This window comes from Halichoeres trimaculatus, unplaced genomic scaffold (genome assembly GCF_033239565.1).
Source record: "Halichoeres trimaculatus isolate MK-OKI-2021-1 unplaced genomic scaffold, fHalTri1.1 fHalTri1_scaffold_20, whole genome shotgun sequence".
Taxonomy (NCBI): domain Eukaryota; kingdom Metazoa; phylum Chordata; class Actinopteri; order Labriformes; family Labridae; genus Halichoeres; species Halichoeres trimaculatus.
The window spans coordinates 11230059-11248757 of NW_027437198.1; the positions used below are offsets into that span (position 1 = coordinate 11230059).

General features: G+C 40.7%; 2 protein-coding genes across 2 annotated transcripts in view; one reads left to right on the top strand and one right to left on the bottom strand.

The window, feature by feature from the left end:
- The window catches only part of gsg1l (gsg1-like), a 29584-nt gene extending 26075 nt beyond the window's left edge, over window positions 1-3509 (top strand). Inside the window, exon 5 of the mRNA XM_074695759.1 lies at window positions 952-3509. Coding sequence (XP_074551860.1) covers window positions 952-1297 — 346 coding nt within the window. The 3' untranslated portion in view covers window positions 1298-3509. The remainder of the gene's footprint in view (window positions 1-951) is intronic.
- An 11514-nt stretch (window positions 3510-15023) lies between these two features.
- Window positions 15024-16144, bottom strand: hoatz (HOATZ cilia and flagella associated protein). The gene has a single exon (XM_074696097.1). It carries the CDS (start codon window positions 16072-16074, stop codon window positions 15622-15624), a length of 453 nt encoding a protein of 150 aa, XP_074552198.1. The 5' UTR covers window positions 16075-16144; the 3' UTR covers window positions 15024-15621.
- Window positions 16145-18699: the final 2555 nt, after the last annotated feature.

Consider the following 18699-nt stretch of genomic DNA (forward strand, 5'->3'; position numbering starts at 1 on the left):
GTTAGCATGGTCGCTATTAACTCCAAAACACTGGTTGCTCTGTGACGGTCAAAACCAGATAGACGTTGCTTCTATTGTATAGTATCTTTTCTAAAAACTGACCACAGAACAATCATACATTTTTATGCTGATGACAGGTTGAATTTAGTGTTTAAAAAACGTTAACACGCTGCTTCTGCGGTTAAGATGTGCGCAAATCTTTATGGTGATGTAGACTGATAATCCCTCTATAAGGAACTTCAAACAAAGTCTACTCATAGCTTTATCCCTGTCAGGCCTCCAGAAGACTGGCCAATCAGAGGGCTGGGGGCTTTCTGGGGCCTTAAAGAGACCGTAACTAAAACTTAACATTTCATGGGGATTTGTTTTGAGCTGATAATCATGTAAAGCTTCTACTGAGGTACCAAAGGGACAGAATAAAGCGTAAAATAAACCCTGTCTTTAAGTTTGCCTCCAGTCTTATGGCTTGCGAGGGTCTACTAGTGTAGTGGTGTGTCCCTTTGGGCAGTGGTGGTTTTTACGACCCCTGAATTCATGCCAGTATCATTCTGTGGATTTTCAGTGACCTTGCAATTAAGATAATGAACATAAACACAATGAATGAGTTCAGCTTCATTCTGGCTTTTGAAAAGTTGCAGAATGGCACTCACTGCTTTCCAAAGAGATGTTAAAAAGCCCAAATACTGACGTCAACCTCTGGCTGAGCTAGAAACTGGCATGAGGCTCTTACTCCAACAAATGAGCAACAGTGCACCCAGCTTAAAACTCATACAAAACTGGTACAAAACTAATAGTCTTAAAATACTAAAAAATGTATGAGGCATAGAAAAATTGCCTCCATACAGCTGCAATGAATAAAAGCTGAGTTATGCCAGAATGAGGGGAATAATTTGCCATCTTAATGTCTTCATTTTCATCCCAACGTTCCTGTCTCTCTTTCCTTTTACCCAGCATGGCCTGGGGTTCCTTCACCTGCTGCATGGCCGCCTCCGTCACCACCCTCAACTCCTACACCAAGACAGTGATCGAGTTCAGACACAAGCGGAAGCTCTTTGAGCAGGGCCTGCGTGAGGAGCAGAACTACCTGGACCAGGAGGCCTTCCACTACTTTCGGGACCGCTCCCTCCAGTCCATCTCCAGCACCGTGGAGGTCTACCCCGGCCATGGAGGGAGCAGGGGTGGGCTTGTTGTTGGTGGGCCAGGTCCAGGAACAGGTCCGGGACGGGGAAAGAGAGCAACGTCAGCCTCCATAGACCTTGGGGAGAACACGGACTCACTAGGGGAGGAGCAGTGCTGAGGCTTCCATTGAGGACGGGAGGGTTGCGTGTCAAGGGGGCATAGCCACAGGAGGTGTGATAAGGTGAACTGCTCCTTTAGGTCTGGACTGGTTCTAGCACCAAAACATGAAAGCACAGCAGCCCTTAGTTTGTCTTCAAAGACTTTTAATGTGAGGAGGAGAGACAAGAGAAGCATCAAGATGTACGACGAGCACACCTGGGAATTAAGATTGTTTGAATGGAAGGAGTGGGGTCTCTGAGTATTTTTTAGGCAGCTATGTGTAATATTTTAACATCCTTGCAAGCAGTTTTGTTCCATCTACATATCGTAAAGAGAACAGCTCTCACTGTGGCCAGACGTTGCAACTACAAATAACAGAAAATTCTCACTTCGTATTTTTAAGCTGTATCCAAAGCCGCGTTTCCACCAAGCAGTAAGGTCTGGTTCAGTATGGTTTGGCACGGTTTGGCATGGTTTGGTACAGTTAAGTCTGATCCCGTTTGCGTTTCCACAGCCAACTGCGCTCCCTCATAGTAGGCAGCGTGTAAGCCGGATGCTGAAAGCCGCAGCTGTTAAAAAATAGCGTGGCGCAGTTTACCTCGCTAATAAATCCAACGAAGAAGAAAAACGCAACACAATAAACAAAAAGCATAGATGAAAGACATGCAACATTTTGTCCTCTCTGTGATTGGCATGTAGCTCTTTGATACAAAGTGTTATCAAGCTTTGTTTCAGAGAAGTCTGTGTGCCGCCAGGAGAAATGCAGCCGCTGTCGGGGGAAGTGATGATTCTTTTGACCAATCAACAATCTGCAGTGTGTTGCTCCACCTTACGAGAGTGGATCGGTTCAGTCTGGCGTCCATATGAAAGGGTCCCAAAAAGTGAGACGGCTCGTCTCAGTTATTTGGGGATCTGTCCCGGGATAAGTCAGTGGAAACACCACAAAATACGCGCCTTACTAAGACGAACCGAACCTGACTGCTTGGTGGAAACGCGACGTATGTGTTCAGGCCAAACATGGAGCAATTGTAACGTCACACTGACACACTTATCAAGTAAAACAATAGTCGGATCTGCTTCAGGACAGGAGTCTTGTAGACTCACTAAATGCTACACATAGCGCTGTTGAGGTGGTCTTGCCCTGTTTCTGACGTTGAATGTGAAATCTAGCATTTAGAGATTTTTTTTAACACTACATGTCTGATCAGTAATCAGCTGTGTTGGGCCTGTTTGGACGGAGAATGTGTGAGTGATTACGCGCTTTTTCAACCATCAGCAGCGTTGTGACTTTTATTTCATTTTAGCTTCACAACAAACTGAGACAAGGGTGAAAGCCTGAGAGCTTTATTTAAAACCATATTTAAAGAGTAAAATGATAAAAAGGACTAGAAAAAGCTACACATCTGCACTAATTATGCACATTACTGAAAGTGCAGGAACTCATTTTAAACCTCAACCGTGCATTAGCGTCCTGTAGTTGTCAGTTTTGGGAAATTTGCACATCAAGCAGCTGCACAATAAACCACAAACTCACAGGGAAAACTCCCCAGGCTTTCACTCTTGAATGAAACCCTCATTTTTATCCACACAACACATTTCCCGTTAAGTTTTGTTTGTCGGCAGGTCAGTGGGTTTAACATTGAATGATTTACTGTACTGTGACAGCTCCATCACCTAGGGGTCAAAGGTCAGCCCTCTCACAAAGTTAATATGCTGCACCAACCGACTCCTTGGGGAGAAGCTGTTGAACGTCCAGCTGCTACAGGGAAGTGTTCACCTCTGACCTCTGTGAAAATTAGCTGCATGAATGTACCCGTGAGGGTCTCAGGGGAAAGTAGACGGCACCACAGAAATAAATCCTTAAGTTAACATAGTGAAAGCTCGATTTTTAGAAGTAAGCGCTGAAATTGAGCCGCTGACACGTGAAGATTGAAGCTGATTGGACCCTCTTATCAATCTGTATGCTTGGCTGGAAACTGTTGGTTAAAAATGATAATGTGGAAAAAAATGACCTCAAAACATTTGTACACTTTCATTACCTGAGCCAGAATTTAGATCACTTTAGAAAACTTTAGCAAGAGAAAAAAGGAAGTAGAAATTGTGAGAAGCTGCGGGTCATTAAGTCTCTGTAGGAGAACAAAACTTCACTCCAATTAGCCAAAATCTGAAGAGTTTCTAAATTACTTTGATTAAAGTCATTTAAATGTAACGCACAAATTGGTTTTATTCCAGCAAACTGGGTTTGTTTTTTTCCTTTCAGTTTGACAAACAGGAGAGGAAAGTGTTTCAGACTTCTTTAAAAGTGCACTCGATCTTCTGTCACTTCGTTTTTTTCTCATATCAGCTTCATTCGTTCCCATAAACAGTTGTAAAGCCCAGAGAATTAGTCTCCACTGACAGGGTTTCTGTGATGTTAGGGGTCAGGTGTTTGTAGATAAATACATAAACTGGACAGAAACCCCAGCTCCAGCTGACGCTGAGCTCCCCTCACTTTCTCCGGGATGCTTTCAGTGTTCGACTCAGCCTGGGAATATTCTGTGTGTAAGTGTGTGTTATGTAACGCTGGCAGATTGTAAACAGCAGGGATTAAATTGGCTGAGAGTTTCAGGAGGTTTTGGGGGGGTAGTCGTAATCCAAACACAATCTTCGTGTTGCCTGTCTGTAAACTGGTGGTTGGTTAGTGGCAGGTTGTGAATCCTCTGTAAACAGATGTAAACATGCTGGTGATGACTGAAAAACGCTGTTTGAATGTATTTAATTACATATATTTATCTATGTACTACACTTCCTGGTTCTTGTCTTTTGTCAGAGTGGATTTTGAGTTTTAAATCCTGTGAAGGCACACCAGAAACAGAAGTCTACTATTACACCCACACATTTGGCTGACACACAAACACCCAGTATTTAGGCCCCGTTTACACGGAGACTCCCGCAACGATTCTTCCTTTGCGTTTTCAAAAGCCACCCGCGTTTACATGAGGACGGCGTGAAAACGATCCGCGTTCATACGACTCCAGGAGGAGAAGTCTCCTCTTCTGTTCTTTCTTTTTCTGACGTTTTGTTGTGTGAGACGGTCGGGAATCCAACCATAACGCGCATTACCGCCACCTACTGGCTCAACTGGAAATGTGGCTGAGCGCGGAGCCTTCACCTGAAACTGTGAGTGCGCATGCAGTGACGTCAGCGTTTCACCCTGAGACGCTCCGCTCTGTGTTTACACGAAGCTGGATGGAGGAGCGGATTCAGATCTTTCCACTCTGGGGAGCGTTTTCAAAAGTTTGCGTTTTCACTGAAAACGCAACGTGGTCTCGTCTAAACGGAAGGCCAAAACGCAACGAAATGTTTGCGGAATCGACCGTTTTCGGCGTCGTGTAAACGGGGCCTTAGACTTAAATAGTTTCTGTGGTGACTTTCTGTTGATTACGGTGACACCTGTGGCCAGAATCGTTAGTGATTTTCAGAGAATGAAACCCATTTAAAGGTCCCATATTGTGCAAAAATCTCTTTATTAAGTCTTTTAGTGAAATTTGTGGGTCTTTGGCTTTCCAAAGTTGAAGAGCCATCGCTGCTCAGTTTTTGGCTGAAAACAGCCACATAGTTTCATGCACAAGCTTCCCATCTCAGAAGAAGACAAGACTAAGTAGCTAGAGTTAATTTATCAAGGAAATGTTCCAGCTACACTCAGTAAAACTGTGCATGTGTGTGCTAGCCACTTCACGGCCGACTGCTTTTCCAACTTTGGACAGTACAACAGAGGGCTAGAGAATAGACTGGTCCTGAATCCAGGCGCAATACCAACCATCCACCAACAAACCTCAGACCCTGGAAATGTGAGTATTTTAAATGCTGTGTGCTGTGGAGTAGATGTAAGAGCTTTTCCTCAGTGTCCCCCTGTCTCTGTGTTAGCTTCAGGATGCTAACTTTAGCTGCGGCTAGCCTGTTGTTTTAGCCTGTAATGTTACGGTAAAGGAGCTTCGCTGTTTTCTAAACATTGTGCACTCGGAGCTCGTGGCGCCACTCTTAGTGACAGGTAATGTGTTACCTGACATTGTTGAAAATTATGATGATCCAGTACATATTTCATATTCCAGATCTCAGTATCCAGAATATTGCCAGGATCTGGATCGTGCTTTAACATCTGTCAGAAATTATGGGGAAAAACAGTCCTATTTCACAATGATAAAGAATCCTTTAAAAAAAAAACCTGGATCCAGATGGTGATCCAGATCACCTCCAAAATTTAATCACTTCTTCCTTATCCCATTTTGAACATTTCCTGAAAATTTTATCAACATCTGTTTGTTACTCTTTCACAGACAAAAAACAAACAAACAGACAAACTCTCTCAAAAACATAACCTCCTTGTGGGTAGTGATAAACTGAAGATATAATTTCCTTATGAAAAAACCCAGATCTGCCTTCTTGCTTGGTCCACCCACTTCTCACTGCTTAACTTTGATGCAGATGCTTCTAAACCTAGCAGCAGGCTCACAGTAGCACAGTAACTCCGCTTTTTATGCAAGAGAAAAATCATATTTATGTCAAAGAGCCTGGATGCTTTAAAGAAAGTAATGTCAAGTGTCTCTGGTTGAAAAACCTCAGCTCAAAGTCGGTCTTTGTTGGAATTCTTCCTGCAGTTTTGTTGGACACAGAATAGAACAATCTGAGCCTGTCAAGGACAAAAACTTGCGCTCTATCTGGGTTCAAGGTCTATAAACCCTGGAACAGCCCCATATATGTGTCTTTGAAAAGCTACACAGCTCGAGACTGACTCATAAGTCCATTTCAGATTTTAGATGCTGGCACAACAGCTCGTTCCGTGTAATGTCATTTGAGAGCACAAATGATTCATTCAAAGGACAAATTAAGCAATATGAGGAGGACAAATTACCAATTAGAGAGTGTGAAATCCCATATTGTGAGCATGAGTTATATCTTTTCTTATTTGCAGAGATGAATCAGACTCATGCTGACCTGCAGTTATGGATTCTTTCCCCTCCCCATCCCTTACAGTCGTGTCAAACTAGATTCACGCTGATCCATAACGCGTCCACAGACGGACCTGATGAATGGACTCTGGGAGCTGTAATGGTCGGCCGAGATGCAGAGTGGGAAGATTAGCTGAGCAGTTAAAGCGTCTGTTTCACCGCATCGACACATGTTGTAAATGGAAATAGAGGCTTTATATCAAAGAGGAGAGGAAGAGGGAGAGGGAGAGTCTTCATCATTCATTACATACAGAGCTCCAGATGACACAGAGAGTGGCATGAGGAAGTTTTATCTGCATGAAATCTTTGGTTTAGTTAGTTAACTTGAGCTGACTTTGTTGTAGAGTTAATCTATTGGTTGTTAATGATCAGAGTTTCTTTATTCTCTAACGTTTTCTTTTTTTGTCAATATTTTCAAATTAGCCAATTTCCCTTTCTAAAAAAAAGCTATCTCTGCCCACAGATCCTCGTCATGACATACTAGCCAAGGAGAGGATGGACTTCCCTCCACAAGGTGGCACCAGTGAGCTGCTGGCCCGCTTGCTTTGCAGGTACTGGTGGAGAAATGAACGTGTACTGCCTATAGATGATGAAATGGAAGTCACACTTTGAGAGGCAACGTATGGTCTAAAGACATGAGACAATGAGGGAGCGCTAAAATCTGCAGTTCATGGAGTGTCCACTTGAGGCAGGCCCCGGAAGTACTGGAAACCACATACACAACAAGCTGAGAAAAAAAAAAGGAGAAGAAGAGGAAGCCACTTTCACAGCAGAAATAAACATGTTTACAACCTGGTACAAAAATGTCTCTCTGAATAAATAATTTCACTAATGGTAGAAACTGTATTGGGGCTATTTTTTATTTTTATTTATTTATTTTAACTCTGCAGTTCAGAAGATGTTAAGATCTCAAGTTTGCCCATTTAGGGGCACAGCTCAGCTGATTGACATGCAGTCACCCTATAGCTGTTAGCATGGAGGGTCAAAACCTGCTCCATTTCCAACATGGCCGCAGTCAACAATTTTTTTCAAAATTCTGTCTGTTTTCCAAACTACCTACTACACAACTAGCGCCAAATACTTTGCCTGAAATTCAGTATGTAGTAGTCAGTATATGAAAAACTTGAAATATCTGCAGTTTGCCAAAAATCCCCATTTGTCCAACTGATCCAGGAAGAATTCTCATCATGCAATGGACCAGTCCACCTGACATACTGTTTCCCACAATGCAAGGGGCTAACGCTAAGTGTCTATGTGGGTGGCAGGTTTTGGTGAATTATCACCATCTACTGGAATGAGTTGGTACTATGACTACAACACAACAATAATGTCACATGGTTCGTGAGATTGATGTGAAGCGGTGTGAAAGAAACATAGGTAACTCTTGTCATTTCCAGCGGCAAAAGAGGTGTTTACTTCTACAATTTTATCAAAGTCCATATAAACCACTAATTCACTTTTTAAACCACAAGTGGATTATAAAGAAGTGGTTTTCCCATCAGCTGTAAAAATAAAAAACCCTTTCCAGATTTATTTTCAGTAAATGATATAACTTCTGTTGTAAGATTTAAAATCGAATATGATGATTCTGCAATGAAATAATTAACAAATTAACTAAAATGCCAATACCTACCCAGCTTTGTGTTGTACATTTATTATAAAGGCAAAATAAACAAAACAAACAAACAAAAAAAAAATACATCTGTAGCTCCATCCATACTACATTCGCATGTAGTATGTAGTAGCCAATTTGGAAAACAGCTCCTGTCTCAGAAACAGATGGGTGACATTACAGAGACTACATCCATTAATGATAAAGTCTATGGAGCATTTTTGCTTTGAGGCCAATAGTTTCAGAGCTCCCTCTGCTGATGGGCTTTAGTATCGGCCATAAGCCCCACCTCCTCAATATTAACCGAGGAAAAAAATGAAGTCAATTAGAGCTTTAAAAACAGGTCAGATGCCTTTTTCCCTCTAACATCGTTAATTCTTATCGTACTGATTTGTGTCCAAGTGATTATTTTTCTGTTAGATTTAGCTTTGATGACGATTTAAAACTTTGATTGACAGCTCTGTTGACAAATGCATGTCCCACCCCCAAAAAGTCCTGCACTTCTTTAAGAAATTTGGAAAGTCATACAGCCACAGTTTCCTCTGATTTGGGTTAAATTCTTGAAATCAGTATTTATTCTTTGATGCCTGAGTTGTGTCACAGTTTTGATTTTATAAATGAGGCTATGTTATCAGAGGAGTTTACTGGAGAAGAAGTTTGTAAGAGTAGTACACCTGAATACAAATAGTCGTTCCTCTTGAGATGCTTCATTCTCCATTCTTTGCTGATCAACCTCGTGCCCTGGAAGCAAAAATACTCCATAGATCTGACAGAAGACATTAAGCAGCATAAGAAAACTCTTTTAATACACAGAGTAGTTGCTTTGTTGTTGTTTACCTTAAATAATTGATCAGCACAGATTTAAAAGTCCCTCCACTTCATCACTGTTGATACAGGGTGTACCTGAACAGGCTCTGAATAACGACGTGTACCTGAAGTTTGGCGCTGAATGAGGTTCAGCTCCGTCTCAGTCCTTGGAGAATACATTAGATGCATATTTCTGTGCTGCTCGAGCTTAATGGGGCTTGATGAGGGTGATGCTTCATCTCAAGGTGGACCTGCTTTTTTCAGCCGGTACAAACAGGCCCGCTCTGTAACCTTCTTTATTAATGACTCTCCTGTATTTAACAAGGGTTTCATTCACTGCGCTGACGTCGGGGATCCGTCATTGGAATTAGTTTGCAGTAAATCTGGCTTTGGGAAGACTAACGTTAGTCTAAGAAATCTAAGAAAGACGGGCCATTTGTTTGCATCAGAAACAGTTCATTTCCAAATGGACATCCCAGGAATCAATATCTTTTATTCTCAGGGACTGAACTCTCCAGCCTCACCACGCCTCAGTTTGATCAATGCACAACTGTTTTCATATGGTCTGTGGAGCTGATGCTTTAAACTGAAGCTACGATGTTTGATTTCATGTCAGCCTTCAGATGAGTTTAACCGAGCAGAAAACGTCTGTTTGACCTGGTACGTGATGGAGCTCAGCACCCATGCTTTTTAAAGAACAGTGTCCTCACCATTAAAACTTAATTGAATCTTATTCAAGCTTTGGCTCAGTTAATTAAATGTCTTGTTCAACATTTATCACTGAAGTTTACAAAGTTCAAATGATCTGTTTCCTGCCAAAGCCGGCCTCAGCCAAAAAACATGACTAGGAGCAACAAAATCAAAGATGTGTCTTTATTAGCTGTAAAATCTTTAACTGTCTGCATGTCCCTGTGCTGTCTCAGCCCTCTGTGAGTACAGTAAAGCTCCTCCATCACACATCCAGCGGAGGGAAAGAGCAGTCAAGGCAGTTTAACACGGCTTTGAGACCATCCTGGTGAATCCCAGAGGACGCTTCAAAGTCAGGGAGTGGGCGCCCAGCTCGCTCATTAAAAGTGGGACTTTTTACAGGTCTGCCTCTGGTACTTATCAACTGTAAAACATCCCGCCGGGTGCTCTGCTTTTATTGGAGAGGAGACAGCTGTATATCAGCTGCCTTTAAACTTGACCTCAGGGACGTGCCTTTGGAAAGCTTCTGTGCCGCCGTGATTTGTGTCCTGCTCAGCTTTGCTGCCATTGATGGTTTATTTTGTGCATCTTTGTTCTGATATTACAACAGGTTGTCTCAGACAGATCCATAAATTTACTCGGTGTTCCTCTCCAAAATAAAAGACCTCAAGTCTCTCTGGTTCATGCTGGTGTTCTTTTTTCAAGACAAACACAACACACTGTCAGTAAGAGTGTGTAGAAAGGTTGTGGTAAAGATCAATAATTGTGCACACTTTTTATCTGTTTTCTCAGTTTCAGTCAAAAATCTCAGACAAGCTCCTGCCCTCAACCCTGATCCCCTCGATGAATACGTTTGCTTCATCTCCTCGTCTTGTTTTGAATTTAGCCGTTTCTCGACCTCAAGTGACCTCAATTTCTTTTCAACTCCTGTCAGAATTGTGCTTTTGGGTTCAAATCTATCTTTAAGATCATTTGGTTCAAGTAGGACTCAATCTGGCTATCAAACGACCGCACAGGAGTTCTTAGCATGAATCATGGACCCGCTACGCCTCTTTGGCCAAAAGTCGAGGAACTTACGGGCTCTGAAAGGCTTACAGGCTACTTAGGGGGACGATTGCTGTGAAATTGCATCATGAGGCAGCTCTTTGATGTCATAAGTGTTTTATTATTTAACTCCATAAGAGTGTGAAAGGTTGAAAATTGACAGCGGATGAATGAAAGCTGGTTCTCCAGTGTGAAAAAGAAACAAATCTTTAGCTGCTGTTATTCATTTTGAACCACTAGAGGGCAGTCAGACTTCTTCAAAGCCTCCCAATGAGGACGTGATGATTGGCAGAACATGGTGCCTTTAAATTTCAGTGATGGAGGTTTGTTTCAGTCTGTAGAGCATAAATACTGTTTACATTTTCAAGTGGAGTCCAGTTGATGGTGCTTTTTACCACTGATATTTAGTGCAACTCATTTAGCTACTTCCTGTGGTGTAGTACAGTCAGGTTTTAATTATTTTTGATGCATTTAGCAGGACAGTCTTGGTGTAACTAAATATCCAACATTTGCATCTATAACTGGATGTGTGTGTGTGTTGCATTGAAGATGAAGAAGAAATATGTTTTCTTTATGCACAGATTTTTAAAAAACATCATCAAGACAGAATTTTTTAAAACGAAATGTTAAGTTTTCGTTCAAACAAAACCTCAAGGACAGTGATCACAGTGTGTGTGAAACAAACTGATACTGCACTAGGAAGGAAAATGAGACTTTGTGTGTGTAAAAGATGCTGTAAGAAGTGTTTCTATGAACTAAGACTCAAACAACTGAACCCAAAAAAGAAATGAAGGCTAATTATTAGACATAAAAAAAAGATTAAGGGACAGAAAGCAAACTCGTGCATCCTCAAACAAAGAAAACCAACTGATGGTGTTGACCTTCAGTGAGCAGAAAACACAACAGAGCAATGAGGACTTCAGCCTCTGTCAGCTGATTGCCTCCACCTGAGGAAAACCTCACAGGTGAGTCTGATACCTGCTGATCAGGGATCTGTTTTCCAACCAAAAACCCCTTAATTTAATTTAAAGGGCACACTAAATCCAACAGAAATAATTAAGTAACAAATAACACGCAACCAGAATTTAATATTATATATTCATGAGCCTATGAGGACTAATCTGTGTGTGAATTGAGAAAAACACCAGTTTGTCAGTCAGACTCCTCTGTTCGTCTGTGACATTAACAAATAACACACACTCCCTCCAGAGCCAAACAAATCAATAGAGTACACACCAAGGGGAATGCCTGTTAGCCTAGTGTGTGTGCGTGCATGTGTGTGTGTGTGTGTGTGTCTTCAGTTTAGGACCAATTTGAGCATCAAACCTTGACGGTGAGGACACTTCTGGATTAGTGTTGACATTCAAACAGGTCCTTATTTTCAGAGATAATAGAGGAGTTAATGCTGCTGGCAGCTTGATCATCATTTATAAACAAAACCAGCTGATTGGCAGATTGTGTGAAGTCTCTCAGATTTTTGTCTGAATACATGATTAATGCGTGTGTGTGTTTGTGTGTGGATGTGTGTGTGCCTATTAATGTCACACCAGCACCAAAGGTTACGCAACAGAAAATACTCCACTAAATTTGCACACACACATCCATCTCACACAAAGGCTGAAAATGTCAGAAAGAGGTGATCACAGCTACAGCCACAGCAACAAGTATGATTCAGTGTCAGTAAGCCCAGTTGTTGTTAATGTGGCTTCATTTCGCACATGGTTCCCTTCAAGGTGCTGTGTTGCTGCCACCGTCTTTGGTTTGTTCAAACAGCTCTATTATATCTAAATCATGGTAATCTGGCACAAAAACAATCAGGTAAAGAGTCACAGATTTAAAGAGCTTCATTACATGTTGCACACCGACACAGCAGTCAAAAAAACATTTGTGCCAAACAGCCTCCTAAACAGCGTACGGCATGATCAATATGTTTCTTGGTAAGGGAAGCAGTGTTCAGCTTCAGTTTTTTTTTTAGAAAAGTTAGTGAATGAATTGAAACTGTAAACATGGTAAAAACATCTGCTTGTTCCATGGTTGATTTTCAGAATTAATACGCCACCGCTGATTCCAGTTTTACTGAATACTGACAGGATCATGACCGTTTTAGGGCAACCAGTGTTTTGGAGTTAATTGTGACTCTGCTAACTGGTTACCGTCAACTGAACCTGTCGTCAATAGTTAAGTTTCCATTTTTTTCCCCATTAAAGTGTAAAAACAAGCCAATTAGATATGTCTTCGATGATAAAATAGAGCTGTTTTGAGAGGCGGGCTTGGCTGATACTTGACTGTTATTAGAAAATAAGATATTGCTTTGTCAACAGGGGGCGCCAACACATGCAAAAGTTACTCACAGGAGCTTTAAAATATTAAAGCTTGTTTCTTACTGATAAAACTAGACCACTAGACCAAAAGAAGCAGAATGGAACAGATTAAAAATTATTCTCAGGAAACAAAGTGAAAAAATTAACTTGTTTTTACGGTTAAAGAAAGCCTGGTGTATTTTTTTTCCTTCATTGGGATGGACAAAATAAAAGAGAATCTGCTGGAACCCAAGTGCCAGGTTGTAAATGTTCAGCTGAACCTTCATCTGATCAGCTCTGTATCTGACTGTAAAGTCTCCGGGGGGCTCGCTATGAAATGTCAGTTAAATATCACGAACATCAGTTCCCACTGACCATAATACTCCCTCAGAGCTCTGCCTCTCGTATGAGCCGTGATGAAGTGAAGCAAACTGAGCGAGCAACAGCTGGCATACAGATATTAAAGTGATCAGTTTCCATCCCTGAAACACACACACTGCTGCGCTCAGATACCAGACACCCACTCAACCTCTGAGACGCTGGATTTCACGCTGAATTATGTGGGGTGAAAATAGACACGGGAGCACACGGGTAGCTTCTGAGCAAACTGGAATCTGTAAACACATCAAATCAGCAGGATACTCAATCATCTTTTCCTTGCAGCCGCATAACCTGTCGTAGAGATCATGAATGAGCTTTTACTGACATCTTGTGGCAGACAAGTGTCATTACATCCGTCTTCAACAGAGCTCATGTGAAGCTTTAGCAGCAATATCATTCCATGGTAAGAGTTGATTTATGTATTTCGCTTAATGTTGAATATCTTTACAATATTAAATAGTCATTGGTGTATTAACAACGTTAAAATAGATGTCGGTCATCCCAGCCTCCTGCCATGAAACAACAACTCATATACCTCATGTACAGCTACAGTCTGTCTGTTTCTATTGCACATTCATGTTCTTATTTTTGTTTTGCAAATTGCACATTCTGAAATCTATTCAGTGCACTACTTATATCTTTTTAACTTAAATTGTGAATATATTTTTCTACTACTTTTATATTATATGTATATATTTTTCTACTTTTTTCTACTCCGTACAAAGTTCTTTGTTTAATTTTGTAATTATTATTATTTCTCCTACACTGAAAAGAATGTTTTGTTGAATTTACCCAATTTTATTAATTTTAGCAGTTGCACGCAATATCTTTATCTAGATCTAGATAATTTATTTAATCTTAATGTACATGTTATCTTTAAGTTATTTCAATTTAATAACATTTGTTGTTGTAACTCAAATACACATAGTAGAATTTATTCAAATTTCTTAAGAGATCACAACTAAATCCATGTTAAATAATTTAAGTTGGTCCAACTCCTTCTTTTTATCAGTTGTAGTAACACAGAATTTCAAGTTGATATGATCCACAAAATACATTGGAAACCTTCACTTAAATATTGAGTTGGATTGATTAAAAAAATTACTTCACTTCAACTGATCGAAGATTCCCTTTTTACAGTGCAGGTTATCCTCTGGCTCTGCTCTTCAATGATTCGGGCCTATTGTACATTACTGCCACCTCCTGCTCTGGAGAGGTGTTGCAGATGGGATTCCTACCTAAACCAATTAGGTTGAGTTCACATAAAGTGATCTTGTTGTTTTAACAATTTTGCACATCATGCTGAAACAACATGTTTAAATCATGTTTAACCACTGAACATGAAATAATCTAGGAGAAGCTACGTGTTTTATTTATGCTGATTGAACAAACACAAATGTTCCTTTTTTGAGTGTACTACTTAAGATCTATTTTTTCTACTTTTTCCCCCCAATATTTAGTGTTTCTCGGCGTTTGTCTATCCATAATATTTGTACTAAGAGAGTGCAGTTTAAACTGGAGTAAAATTCCTTGTATTCTTGGAAATACTTGGCTAATAAAGCTGATTCTGATTCTCTGATTTTTTGTTTTGTGACATGATTGAGTGACAATAAAGAGGCTTGTTTTCAACCTTTGTACCGTTTAAATTTCTAAGATTTTTTTTGTAAAAGCTCAACTTTAGAAAATCAGACTTCTGTACATCAGCACCACCTTCTGGTCAAAATAACACTTTAAAACCTGCAGAACTGTGAACATCCACATCAGGTCTTCTCTGTTTAATCTGCAGATGAAAAACAGTGCTTTATATTCAACAGCTTGAATTGATCAAGTCTAATCAAACACAATGCAGATTATAACCACCTCATACTTCTTATTATGACTTTAATAGCATAGATTTGTAATCAAACAGTCATTTCTTTGGTTGCAACATCTGATATGACATATTTAGTCTCTTTTCAACTCTGTATGTAGAATAAAAATAATTATTAAAATATCCAAATTCTTTTCCCGTCATCATTTTACATGCCATCCCAACTTTTTTTGGACTCAAATTTGTAATTTTCATGTACAGATTCTCTAGAAAGTTATGGATACTCAAGACAAGACTGTCCTTACAGATGAAGAGCTTCTGTGCTTTGAAAACTTTAACCAAATTAGCTAAAGTCAACAGTCAGCAGGCCTCTTCTTATCCTATTATGGTTGGGCCTTCTCCACTGGATATTTGGAATTTGAATATCCACACAGGCTTCACTTCACCTTATGTAAGGCTGTTTGAAGTGAACCACGGTGTACTGGCTGCTATGGCTTAAACCATGAAATATTCACTTCACATAATTAGTTCTTGTACATACTTGAGATGTTTCTGGAAAAAACATAAATCTGAGGGGAAAAACAAGAAATAATTAAAAAGAAGACTATAAAGCTCTTTATTGTTAACATTTGTGCTGTCCTTCCTTTCATATTCACAATTAGGCTACTCCACCGTTCACACATAAACCTTGTTCAAACATGTAGTCGAGTTTCCTTATTGCAGCTGCTTCACCAGCTCCTTGTCCACCTCAGTTTCTGAGGCATCCTGCAGCTTCGTCTGTTTTTCATTTCCCAGCTTCATCTTCGGTTTAAAGTCCACGGACACCAGCTCCTTCTGGATCCTCTGCTCCCTCTGCCTCCTCAGCAGCGCCAGGATCTCCTTCCTCTGGTCCGCCATGGCTTCATACCGCTGCCTCTCCTCCTGCCTCTGCCGGAAAGCTGGGACACTCAGCTCTGAACCCAGAGCGGAGAGCTTCAGACCGGCGGTGCTGCCTCCCCGAGGCCGGGACACGGGCAGCCTCTGGCGGATGTCTGAGGACACGAGGCGGGACTCCAGCGGCGGTAGGAGCGCCTGGGAGCTCCAGAAGTGACGGGCGTGCGACACATCTTCCGGAGAAGAGCCTTCAAACACGGTGAAGTATGTCTCCAACTCTTCCTGATCCAACATGTCACTTTTATCGAGTTTAGCGCAGTTTTCAATCAGCGAACACTGAAATAGGCGAAAGTTTGAGAAGGTTACCCTGACAACGGGACCTACGGCAAGACAGCACGGCCAATAAACCTTTCCTGTAAGCAATAACCCAAGCGCATGAATTACTGAAGTAGTCTGAGGGGTACGGTGGCCCTAAAACGGAACTGCACAAACATGTTATGGTTGAGTAAAATTATTACAGCGAATTCAAACACTTTTTTTTTTTTTTTTCAAATGCGATATATTAAGGCCATATGTAGCACACAAAAATATCAAAGTTAAACAAAATACATTAGTTTAAATTTTATTTTTACAGGTAGTAAAATGCCTTTTTCATTGTGATAATTGAGTCGCAGAAAAGTATTTTAAAATACCTTCTTTGCAGGTGTAATTCTTTCTTGGAGTTGTTTTAGTCATACAAAAACTATTTCTGTATTGTGTTCACAGCTACACAAATACTGCCAACAGTTACCGATGAAGCTTTTAATATGAAGGCAAAGAATTCAAACCTCTCCTCTGTATAATTGGCTAGATGAAAGTCATCCATGAATGCTGCCAACTTTGGAAACGAGGCGGTTCTGCACGAGCCGCTCCACCCCCAGGTGTCGCTGAGAAGTTTAAATAGTGGGCACAGGAGGAAGGACCTCAACCTTATCACTTCAGCCACCTGACATGGTAGTCTCACATCCCTGGAGTTGAGCCTCCATCCTGCACTGAGGGCTGACGCGCTGCACAGTGAGTACAAAGACAGCTTTTTATTCTCCTGACACCTGGAATACAAAACAACTCTAACACAGAGAGTAATTAGAGTATTATATTAGCTAAATGCAAAGATTTCTACAGGAATCACCTGTTAACCTGTTATTTATCACTTAAATGTGAAAAAAAAACTTTAAAGAGCAACTCTAAGGAAGCATGTTAAATACACAGTCATATTCTGCTTTTATTTTGGCTGAAAATTAATTTTATTTTCTTCTAAAGAAAAAAAATTAAAATGTTTTATCAAAAGTAAAAAAAAGTTCCAGGTCTATTCAGAAGGAGAGTACTGGAGGAAGGTTAAAAAGGCTCCAGGATAGCTTTTCAACCATTTTTGTGGATTTTTTACTTTGTCTGATTCAAAGCATTCATGAATCAGTCAATATGTCTGAAATCCTCATTAGAGCTGCAGGATTTTAATTCCTGCCTACATACCTTCTCTGTTTTGCCCGTGTGCCAAATGCCACACATGGATGCACCGTGTGACATGTCACAATTTTGGTGTAAACGGTAAGCTTGGCTGGACACTTGAGCTGAACCTTATAAGGTAGTATGTCTTTTAAGTCCCTAGCATCCCTCTTTGGGCTACCAGGCTTACCAGGAGCAAAAGGGTTAGCCAAACATGGGCATTCCAGCGTGGCAGCTCACTTGTTTGATTATAGGGGTTATCTGTGTGCTGCTTTTCATGTTTTATTGCGTGCGGCTTAATGGGAGGTCAAAGCAGCCTTGTGACCTGTATGAAGAGACAGAGACGAGGATAAGTGAGTAAGTAGCTCTTTGCAAAGTGCGCTGAGGCTGTTATCAGCTGTAATCTGTCAGGCAGTTCACTGAAACTAAATGTAAATGATCTGAGTGTCACTGGGATGCAAAGGTAGAAGCTTGAGTTATAGAGGAGCGGGGAGAAAGAGACAGAAAGTTAGATAATGTGTTTGTGGGATTAATGCTTGAGTGTTCTCTATGCGATGAGATGTTAAAGCAGCTGCAGAGTTACTTAGAGCAGATTGTGTCACATCTTTTGTCTTGCTGGTGTTATTAATTGTTTATTTTGCATTTGAAATTAGCTCTTCTTTATCATGTGCAAAAAATGTAACGAAAAGCAGCCATTCACTGCTAAACCTGTGTTCTTGAGCTAGCTCAGACAATAAGAATGTCAACTCTAAAATAAAAATGAGGAAAATTTAATCAAAGCCAGAGATGTGTGTTGGCAAAGTCCAAATATAGGAAAAAGATAATGTATGAATAGAAAAGTTAGTGATGTTAGGTTTTACACTTGAATTTAGACAAATTCTGCAGAATTTTATATGTGTGGTAATAAAAACTGGAAATGTTGAAATAGATTGAAATGTAATGACAGCTGTAAGCTGTTTTCACAGTTTCATATTTGTGACCAACAAGAAATGAGAGTCTCAAAATGAATACGCCTTTAAGCATTTTAAATTTGATGGATGATATGTTGTGTTGAAAAACTGCCGTGTGCAAAAGATTCTTCAATACAGCTGTGCCAGTGTTACATGAAATATAAAAATAAAAAAGCATCTGTTCGCAGCCTAAATGACAGTGGATTCAGGGTTACATTTATGGGATTTTAGTTTTGCACTAAAGTTCATATTGTGTCTTATGTCTGTGCGTCTGCAGGCCAGAGGTAGAACAGAGGTCAGAGGTCAACCCATCTCCTATCGATCCCCCAGAGGCCGACCCATTCCCTGCTGAAGACCAAAAACACAGCTCCATCCCCGTTGAGGAACCAGAGATCGACCCGGACGCAGGCAGCGCTCCTCAGACCGGTGACATTTCAAACATGGCTGAAGAAGACAACAAGTACCTCTTCCTGGAAAATGATTTCCG

Coding starts and splice junctions, on each gene's coding strand:
- hoatz (XM_074696097.1), bottom strand. CDS start 16,074: ATGTTGGATCAGGAAGAGTTGGAGACATACTTCACCGTGTTTGAAGGC.